The following is a 10,934-nucleotide window of genomic DNA, read 5'->3' on the forward strand; positions in this document are numbered from 1 at the left end:
CTAAAACTTGGTATAAAATATTTAGAAAAAAGAAAAAGTATGATTCCGTTAACGGTTATGACGGTTAATACACTCGGCAGCTCCGTTAAAAAAATATATTAATATTTAATTTTAGACAATAAAACTGAAATTAAACAGAGTGTTGAGTCTAAACAACGACGCCGTGCCGTCAACTGCCACCTCTGTGGTCTTCAACCCTAAACCCATCGATCACTTTGATCAAAATCTTGCAATATACCCTGCAGCAACCACCATACATCTATTCTCAGTCAGATCTGGTGAATACAATGGACGATTTCGGCATTTTAGCTCAAGATTTCGGCTTCAAGCCGCAAGGTAAATCCGCTCCCATGAAATCCGACACTAACCCCAGATCAACCATGCCCAATGATATTGATTACGATTCCATTTTCAACAATTCCAATAATAATAATAATGCTCAAGTCAAAAGCAAATCTGGGTTTTCGAGTTTGCCTGTGTACGATGATGATATTTTTGAAGGGTTGTCGGGTATGAAGACTAAATCCATGTATTCGGGTTCTGGGGGATTTGATGATAATGTTTTCGCCTCCGTGGCTGGTTCTCCGAGTCAACGGAGTGATGATTTTGATCATCTGTTGGGGAATTTAGGTCGAACGGAGAAGCACAAGGCTGTGAGGAGTCCGAGGGGTTTCGATGATTTGCTTCCGGGGTTTGGAAGTGGCGGTCTTGCATCCGGTAGCAGGTGCGTGATTTGTTATAGCTGCGGTTTAGTTGTTTTGTTTCAATTTGTTTAATTTTGAGCAAAAGAAGTATGATCAGTAATTTAGTGGTTTTGGGTGTATAGATCAAGACAATTCATTTGAAGGCGTTGGCTTTAGGGAAACCAGATGCGTTAGTATAAGTTAATGTGAATCGTGATTGTTTGCATGCTATCTTTATGTTGATTGTTGCCCAGAAAGCAAACTCCAAGGCATAGTTGTTAAAACAGTTAAACTAAACAGGTCTGACTTTTGTTGTTTAGAAAGTGTCGCTAGAACTACTAAATGAAGTTTGCATGTTATCTTTATGTTGATTGCTGCCCTAGGTAGTTCGGTATGCTTTTGTTATATTTGTAATAAAACTAATCGTTTTCTCATATTCAAGCATGATCGGCATGTAAGCTAATTCATAGTGGCAATTGTGTGACAGTTTTCTAATTCTCATATTCAAGTATATGGTTCTTCTTTTTTTCTTCTGAAACTCACTTAACTACTTGTTCATAATATCACCTTTTTTTTCTCACAGATTCAATTCAGAGTCGGTACCAGCATCAGCTGGCAACAACACAAAGGCAACTTCGAATGCAATGGATGATCCTTTTGTGGTTCTAGAGTCTACATCAACCCCTGTCACTTCGTCCCGGGATGATTTCGTTGATCCACTAGAAAACATTCACAAGATTAGTAAATCTGATAACACAAATGCTGCAAGATCTGTAAATAGCAATATGTTTGATGACATAGACCCCCTTCATGGGTTTGGTAAGCCTGCACCCGCATTCCCAACTGATTCTAAACAAGAATCAGGTTTTAAGTATTCTGAAAATGAATCACAGAAGGTGCCAGTAGAAGATTTTCAAGAGTTTCAGAAACCCGTCTTTGACATTCCACCTTTCAAAAGTTTCTCTCAGAGACGTGTTGATCGGGCTACATCTCCACCTGCATACACCGAGACAAATTCTCAGGCAGACATGTCTCCCTCATCAGAAGAAAATGTGCAGGCGGTTGATGATATATGGCTCACCGTGTCTGAAATACCTCTTTTTACACAACCTACCCAGGCCCCACCACCTTCAAGACCACCCCCTCCAAAACCTAGGCGCGCTTCAAAGTCTGTAAGAACTTCATTTGCATCAAACACTAAAACGCTTGGTAACAATTACTCTGATTCTCCTAAATACTCAAGCTTTAACCCATTCCAACACGAGTTTGAGAACTTTTCAACGGGCAATGGTGAAGAGACGGATTCAAACTCGGCTTCTGCTGCAATGAAGGATGCTATGGATCGGGCCGAGGCTAAATTTAGGCAAGCAAAGGAATTAAGGGAAAGAGAACATGCAAAAGCTTCTAGATACAAAGAATCCATGAATCTTAATAATGGCAACTTGTCTAAAGAAGAGGAGAGAGAGAGGGAAGAACAAGAGAGAGAGAAAACCAGACTTGAAAAAGAGAGGATGAGAGAGATTGAACGGGAAAAAGCTAGACAAGCTGTAGAGAGGGCTACACGAGAAGCCCGTGAAAGAGCAGCAGCTGAGGCCCATGAGAAAGCAGCTGCTGAAGCCCGTTTAAAAGCTGAACGGGCTGCAGTTCAAAGAGCACAGGCGGAGGCCCGTGAGAGGGCGGCTATGGATGCGAAGGGAAAAGCAGAACGAGCTGCTGCAGAAGCCAGGGAACGGGCTTCAGTTGAAGCTGCTGAAAAGGTGGCTGCAGAAGCCAGAGAGAAAGCAGCAAGGGAGAAGGCTGCAGTTGCAAGGGCTGAGGCGGAGGCCAGACGCAGAGCGGAACGGGTTGCTGTTGAATGGGTTGCTGCTGAGGCTAGACAGAGGGCAGCTGCTGAGGCTCGTGATAGGGCGGCAGTGGCGGCGGCCGCCGCCAAGGTGAACCAACAAAAGAATGATAATGATCTTGAATCATTCTTTAGTTCCCGACCAAGCAGTGCTCCGAGACCTAGGGCGACTTCTTCTGTGAGTAATATGGTGTTTTATACTTTAATATTTATAAACATTTTCGCACACACACATATCCATATGTATATCCCCAGACCCTACCAATAGCTTCGCTATGGGTGGGATTCACTGGGTGTGGTTGTATATCCATTTATATATATACACACATGTAGGGAGGGTTCTATACAGAAGGCATTTTTTTGTGACAACAGAAAAAACCAATAAGTTATCCATCTCTTCTAATATTCTAAAAAAATATGTAAACAACAACAACCACCAAACCCAGTATAAATCCCACCAATAGCAAAGCTGTTAGCAGGGTCTGGGGTGGGTGGGATGTAGGCAAACCATAACTCCGTCCCAAAGGATAGAGAGGTTGCTTCCAGAGAGACCCCCGGCTCGAAAACCATATGCATGGGATCAATAATAATAGTGATATTAGTAATGAATACCAAATATGTGTTATAGTAATAATAGTGATATTAGTAATGAATAGATCACCACGGGTTCCCAAATAGATCAATAATAGTGATATTATAATGAGTAGATCACTACTAAATATGCGTTATAGTAATAGTAATGATATTAGTAATGAACACTAAATATGCGTTATAGTAATAATAGTTGTACTAAACATGTGAATATATCAATAATAATAGTGATATTAGTTATGAATACTAAATATGTGTTATAAATACTAATTTGAGGATAGTGTATTATAGTAATATATCATTTTACACTCGAGATAAGGTAAGGAAACGCCCCCTGTGATAGGATTATAATAAAAAAACTCTACGTTTTTCCTAAAAGTTCTTAGCCTTAATCCTACGTCTCCAAGAATTTCTATCCTCAACCATGTCCTCGGAGAGGTGCAAATCTAGAAAATCATGCTTAATCCTCTCGGCCCAAGTTAATTTGGGATGTCCTCTATCCCTCCTCCCCTCTATACTAATAGTTTCTATAGATCGGACAGGAGCCGTCGTCTCTCTTCTCTTCACATGTCCAAACCATCTCAATCTCCCTTTTGTTATCTTATTTGAAATGTTAGCAACCCCTAATCTCTCTCGAAAAACATCATTTCTTATTCAGTCCAATCGTGTGCCCACACATCCACCTTAGCATTCTCATTTCTGCTACCTTTAGCTTACGCGCATGTGACTTCTTGATGGCCCAGCAGTCTGTTCTATATAACATTGCCGGTCTAACCGCGACCCTACAAAAGTTACCCTTTAGCTTGTTTGGGAATCTCTTGTCGCACAAAATTCCTGTAGCTGCCCTCCATTTACTCCATCCAACTTGGACACGGTGCGCCACGTCACTATCTGTTTCCCCGTCACTCTGGACAAACGATCCTAGATATTTGAACTTCGTTACCCGCGGAACCACTTGATCTTCGATGGTGATATGGATCTCCTCGTCATTGTTTATCCCGCCAAAGTTACAATGGAGATACTCGGTCTTTGAGCGACTAATCCTTAAAGCTTTATTTTCTAAAGCTGCTCGCCACTCCTCTAACCTCATGTTCAGATCTTGTTTTGTCTCAGCCACTAAGACAATATCGTCTACGAACATCATGCACCAAGGGACTGTCTCCTGAATTGGCTTTGACAACTCGTCCAAGATTATTGCGAAAAGGAACGAGCTCAGTGCTGAGCCCTGATGAAGGCCTACCTCCACAGGGAATAAGTCAGTATCCCCCAAGGGCGCACACATCCTTGTTGTAGTGTTGGCATACATATCCCTAATCATCTCTATATATTTCCATTGGACCCCTCTGCCCTCAAGGCTATCCCAAAGCAGTCTACGTGGCACATTGTCGTACGCATTTTCTAGGTCAATGAACACCATATGTAGACCACGCTTCTTCTCCCTATACTTTTCCATGAGTCTTCTTAGGAGGTGTATTGCCTCTGTAGTGGACCGCCTCGGCATGAAACCAAATTGGTTCACTTTAACTTGGGCTTCCCGTCTATTCTAGTCTCTATAACTTTTTCCCATAGCTTCATAGTATGGCTTAGTAGCTTGATGCCTCTGTAATTCCCACAACATTGGGCGTCTCCTTTGTTTTTATAAATAGGTACTACGACGCTGCTCCTCCATTGATCTGGCATCTTACCGGACTTGAAGATACTATTGAATAGAGTAGTTAACCATAAAACTCCTTCCTCCCCTAGGCACATCCACACCTCGATAGGTATGTTGTCTGGGCCAACTGCCTTAGCCCTTCCCATCCTCCTTAGTGCGTTCCTCACCTCCTCCTGCGTAATACGTCGGCAAAAGCAATTATTCCGTTGTTGTCGTAAGCGTGTGTTGTCGTTTTCTTCTTGGTAGGCCCTCTCGCTGTTGAAAAGGTTCTGAAAATAGGTTTTCCATCTTGCTCTGATGTCCTGCTCTTTAACTAGTACCTGTCCATCCTCACTCATTATAAACTTCACAGCCCCTAGGTCTTTCCTTCTACGCTCCCTTGCTTTGGCAATCTTGAACATATCATGTTACCCCTCTTGTGTTTCTAAATGTTCATACATCCGTTTATAGGCAGTGTTCTTTGCCTCCGACACTGCCTTCTTCGCCTCCCTTTTAGCCTTTTTGTATGACTCCTTCAATCTTAGTCGCTCTTCCTCATTCGTGCACCTCATAAGCTTCCTAAAACTTCCTTGTTTGTCCCGTATCTTTTCTTGGACGACCTCATTCCACCACCACGTGCCTCCCCGTGTTTCCAGTCGTAACCCCGAGAGTGTCCTTCGCTACTTGGTTAATCTTTGTCGCCATTGCTTCCCACATATGGCATGAGTCCTCTTCTGCTCTAACCAAGGTCATCGATATAAGCTTATCCTTAAATAGTGACAACTTGTCATCCTTTAGATTTCCCCGTCGAATCCTAGGTGTACCTTTTCTCTCTCGCTCATCAACTTATGTCTAAAGTCTATATCAGCTACCAGCAATCGATGTTGAGCCACAACCGTCTCCCCCGGTATCACCTTACAATCCCTCCACCAACGTCGGTCTCCTTGCCTCGTCAATATGTAGTCGATCTGTGTGTTTCGTCCCCCCGCTGCTAAAGGTAATCAAATGTGATTCTCTTTTCTTAAAGAACGAGTTTAAATTACCTAGGTCATGGGCCACTGCAAAGTCCAGGAGATCTGTGCCAGATTCATTCCTATCACCAAACCCAAAACCGCCGTGGACAGCTTGGAAACCATCGCTATCCTTACCGATATGGCCATTAAAATCACCTCCTATGCACATCCTCTCATCCCTAGGTATGGACCTTACCATCGAGTCTAAGCAATCCCAGAAATCTATTTTTTCCCGATCTCCTAGTCCAACATGTGGTGTGTAAGCGCAAACTACTGTCACTACTTCCTCACCTATGACTAGTCTTAACACCATAATCCTATCATTATGCCTTATCACCTCCACCACACTATTGTTTAGTTCCTTAGCCACTAGGAACCCTACACCATTCTTAGCCCCATCAGACCCCGAGTACAACAATTTGTATCCATTACACTCGGCCCCTTTATGCCCTTTCCATCTAGTCTCTTGAAGGCATGCTATCTGAACCCTACGCCGTTTAAGCACATCTACCGACTCCAACAACTTACCACTTAGAGTTCCTACATTCTAGGAAACCAAACACAATGAATGTCCCCTATCTTTTTCCTTACCTACACCCCTCCTTTCCGGACATGGTCTCAAGTAATAATTATGGCTTCTATGGTCTATGATTGTCGCTAACCACACAATGCCAAGCAATAGCCACAAAAAATGTAGGTCACACGCCAAACCTCACACCCAAAAAACACAAACGACCCCCTAAGTGGTAGTATGTGCTAATAAATAATATTGGGAGTTTATGTTAATCAAAGTGGATAAATTTTATTAAAAGTTTGTCACACAAAAATACTATTTTATCTTTAAATTTAGAAAGTATTTACTTAACACATCTAACAGTTAATTGGTTTTTTAAAAAAGAATGCGCGGTGTGCTAAAGCTAGCAGTGGCCGGAAAACGGTGGCGTGTTTGTGGCCGGAAACTGAGGGAAGGTAGAAGCTAACAGTGGCCAGAAATCGAGCTCTTGATAGGTTGAAGCTAGCAGCTTGACCAAAAGACGACCGGTTTCCGGCGTGACGGAGGTTTGGGGAGAGCTGTGACGAGGGCAAAAGAGTCGGGGAACTTACCGTCGGAGAGTTGCAGGTTACCTGGTTGGACGCGGACGTACGGAGAGTTGCAGGTTACTGTCGGAGAAGTTACCTGGTTGCCGACGGCGGAGAACTTACTTGGTTGCCGGCGTCGGAGAGTTACTGGCGTCCTCGGAGGAGAACTGTGAATGGGCAAAAGAGTCGGTGTCGGAGAGTTCCTGGTTGCCGGCGTCGGAGGACTTACCTGGTTGCCGGCGTCGGGTTACCGTTGTTGAAAACGTACGGAGAGAACTTTTAGAGAGAATAATAATGTGGACATCCTAAAATATGATAAATATTTAAAAAAAAAAATATGTAAACAAAATTCGTTTATTTATACAACATACACATGTATAAATATGTGTAGGCTATATTCCTACGCATAACCTAGAGATGTGTCAATAACCCATTAAGTTGAAAAAAGACACATGAACAAATTCGTTTATTGTTTTTATGTAGATAAAATTGGCACTTGTATGTAGAAAATATTAACTGATTTAGGTTTGTTCTTTTTGTTTTCGCAATAATTTAGTCTTATGTAACGAACCACCTATATATATATGTGTGTGCGTGTGTACATGTTTTAGATATAGCTTAGAAAGTTTCTATTACTAAATTGTTTGGACAATGTTTTATCTGGCATTGCAGGACCCCGCTCCTGATCTACTGTTCCAAAGCAGACGAGGACAGGAAGGACCGCAGAGGACTTCCTCATCATCTGGAGTATCCTCAAATATGAGGAAAGCATCTTCCACCACTAACATTGCTGACGATCTTAGCTCAATATTTGGAGGTATACTTTTATTTATATTTAGTTTGGTTTAGATATAATCGGAGTTATTGTGAATACTTCAATTACCAACGTCGGTGCCATAGGATAACCAATAGTTAGCTCAATATTTGGACGATCTTAGCGCAACCTCTTGATGAAAGGTAACCAGCACAGCTGGTTAGAGCTGCGGCCTTTTTGTATACTTTTTTATTGCCAGTTTTTTGTTCGACTTTTGTATTTGTATTAGAAGAACAAAGGGTGTCCATGGCCTAATGGATAAGACACCTGAATTTTAGAAATTTGCTTGTGAGATTGACGCCCACTAGACCTGTTATTTTTTAAAGTTTTTGTTTTTTCTTCTTTTACTTCTATTAGATCATCAATGTATTTTGCTACTATTATTATTTTTGTTATTGAACTATAATATATTAGTATTAAACAATTAATAAACAATAATGCATTTTTATTGATATTTATATTTACTCTAAAATAAAGGTTTTAATAATATAACATATTTATTTATTATTGTTATTTAATGAATAAACTTTATTTTCTAATGATTTAATTGTACTTTTTTATTACGATACATAATGCTTTTAATTCAGTTTCTTAAGTTACTCTGTACTATTTTCTTGCTGTTTTTTTTATGTTTTTTTATTAATGTTCACTATCTAATAGTTTTAATACCATACATATGTTCACTATCTATGTTTTTTTTATTAATGTTCACTATCTAATAGTTTTGTAATTTACGAGTTGCCCACTGCATTGCGTGGGAGAAATTCCCAGTTCTCTTTTATATACGTTTCTTTCTTTCTTTTTTTTTTAAAAGCTGCCCCTTCATCTGCTGGAGAGTTCCAAGATGTTGAAGGTGAAACAGAGGAAAGACGAAGAGCTAGGCTCGAAAGACAACAACGCACTCAAGAACGCGCGGTATGTGATTTTGGAATCTCTTATTTTTAGTTTAAGATATTGCCCAAAACGAAAATATTCACAGATTTTAGTTCTTACCATTGACTCTTTCATGAGTAGACTAAAGCACTGGCAGAAAAGAATCAACGTGATCTCCAATCTCAGAGGGAACAAGAAGAAAGAAATGTGAGTATTAATCAAGTTTCTTTTCCTTTTGTGCACCATAAGACTACAACTTCTTTCCAGCTAAACGTCATAAAATATTTCTGTTTTTATTTCAGAGGATTTCGGAAACTCTAGATATTGAGATCAAGCGTTGGGCTGCAGGGAAAGAAGGAAATTTACGCGCATTGCTATCAACATTACAATATGTACGTATTTCTCATTATTTATTCATGTAGTTGTAGCAAAACCTGGCAGAGTGAGTAATGGGATTGAGTATGAGATTAGTTGTAAACATTTTAACAGGTTTGGGGTGGGTGTGATATTAGATGATACCTGTCTGATTACCCGAACCTGTTTACCTGAATATATTCACATATTACATAATTTTAAAATATATAATAAACCGTATGTTGAAGTTAGAAACTTGAAAGTATTAAAGTTATAGAAACGTTAAAGAGTGTGGTTGAGTATTTGATATTTCAAGTTGGTTTCTAGGTGAGTTTAAGATTGTGTTTTGGGTAGCGGGCATCTCGATGGGTAACTTTTAACCACGTAAAAATCATAAACTGGTATACTCAATACCCATAAACTCGATGTGCAATGATTAACAGGTACCCGATGGGATACCAAAACTTTTAACCACATAAAATCAATGTTGCAAAAGTCGCTAGGCGGATCCTAGGCGGCTGACTAGGGAGTTGGGTGTACTCGGGGAGTACTCGGAGTGTATCCAGACATGGTAAATATAATGAAAATTAATTTTTGGATATTATATATATGTCAAATATCATTTGTTTACTAATATTTATAACAAAACATGTGAATATCAATATAAATAAGAGAAATACATTTTTAAGTAATAAATTATTCTAAAAATTGCTAATAACTAATTGAAAAAATGATATTTGTTCTTTAATATTATAGAAATACGAATTATGTTTGTATTTTTCAAGTCAAAATCGACTGAGGTTAACCACCTTTGATCGATTCTTAATAACTAGGCGGAGTGAAAGAAACTCCCCTCGGCGACATACCTTGTAGCGAGTACTCGGGGAGTACTCGGCCTTATAAACCTACTTTTACAACATTGCCTAAAATTAAAAACAGGTATACTCAATACCCATAAACTTGATGTGTAATGATTAACGGGTACTAATGGGATACCAAAACTATTATAATTCATGAATGTTATGTTCTGTGTAAAATTATTAATTTTTTCATCCTAGCTCTTGTTTTCTTGGCTGATTATTAGGTTTTATGGCCGGGGTGCGGTTGGCAGCCTGTTTCATTGACTGATTTAATAACGGGTGCTAACGTCAAAAAGTCGTATAGAAAGGCAACTTTGTGCATCCATCCCGACAAGGTGCAACAGAAAGGAGCTAATCTTCAACAGAAATACGTAGCAGAAAAGGTGTTCGATTTACTTAAGGTAAATACACACATTCTATTATTATATACCAAGATTTAATCATTGAAGCAACCAGTCATTCAACATATATTCAATCCAAAGTTTTAGTTATTTTAGATACGTTACTAATTTTCAAAACAATTACTATAATGCGTAGATAACTATCACTGTTAAAGCGTGTATCACAATTTTGAGTTTGATTAATAGGAAGCTTGGAACAAGTTTAATTCAGAGGAGCTCTTTTAAGTGATGTGACGATGATTCTTTGAATCCACCTATATATCTACAAAGAAAAACATACGCAAAGGGTGTTGGGATCTGTATTTATGCGCCTCGAAGCAAAGATAGATTTGACCTTTGTGTGAGGTTGAGAGGTAGCGGTGATGGGGTAAGCGGGGTGTGGAAGGCGGGAAAGTATTTGTTGATGATTATAGAGTAAGATTCTAATTATTATTATTATGATTTTATACGTGAATGATGATTGAAGTATGGAAATTCTTTTTGTGTGTATGTAAACCTCCCAAAATCCAGCAAGAAACCTCCTGGTAATATTTTAATCATACGGATATAGCAGAAATGTCACATAATGCATTTTTTTTTGGTTATTTATATAGCCGCTTCTTGTTCATAATTTGTTAAGCATGCACACATCGGTCTGATTATTACAACTTTAAAACGGCACAAGTACAGCCAGCACAATCTAGGACAGATATGATATTATTCACGGGTTTAGGATGGATATGAGATTTAAGTGATACCTATTGCTCATGGTGTTTTTGGCAAAGCAAAGGATAGATATAAAGGGCATGT

The 10,934-nt window shown here is 39.5% G+C and overlaps 1 protein-coding gene across 1 annotated transcript; it reads left to right on the forward strand.

Moving 5' to 3' along the window:
- Window positions 1-272: 272 nt before the first annotated feature.
- Window positions 273-10,646, forward strand: LOC143561172 (auxilin-related protein 1-like). Its single transcript, XM_077049299.1, has 8 exons — window positions 273-724; window positions 1,267-2,704; window positions 7,516-7,660; window positions 8,472-8,572; window positions 8,672-8,737; window positions 8,833-8,922; window positions 9,969-10,145; window positions 10,332-10,646. Exons 1-8 carry the CDS (start codon window positions 288-290, stop codon window positions 10,368-10,370), a joined length of 2,493 nt encoding a protein of 830 aa, XP_076905414.1. The 5' UTR covers window positions 273-287; the 3' UTR covers window positions 10,371-10,646.
- Window positions 10,647-10,934: the final 288 nt, after the last annotated feature.

Source organism: Bidens hawaiensis, unplaced genomic scaffold (assembly GCF_021521415.1).
Source record: "Bidens hawaiensis isolate Kalapana, Puna unplaced genomic scaffold, B.hawaiensis_p1.1 tig00001143_1, whole genome shotgun sequence".
Lineage (NCBI taxonomy): Eukaryota > Viridiplantae > Streptophyta > Magnoliopsida > Asterales > Asteraceae > Bidens > Bidens hawaiensis.

Bases quoted from the DNA above. Each gene is read 5' to 3' on its own strand.
- LOC143561172 (XM_077049299.1), top strand. From the start codon at position 288: ATGGACGATTTCGGCATTTTAGCTCAAGATTTCGGCTTCAAGCCGCAA. The intron at 7,661-8,471 runs GTATACTTTTAT...TTTTTTTAAAAG, and splicing joins TCTTAGCTCAATATTTGGAG to CTGCCCCTTCATCTGCTGGA. The intron at 8,573-8,671 runs GTATGTGATTTT...TTTCATGAGTAG, and splicing joins AACGCACTCAAGAACGCGCG to ACTAAAGCACTGGCAGAAAA.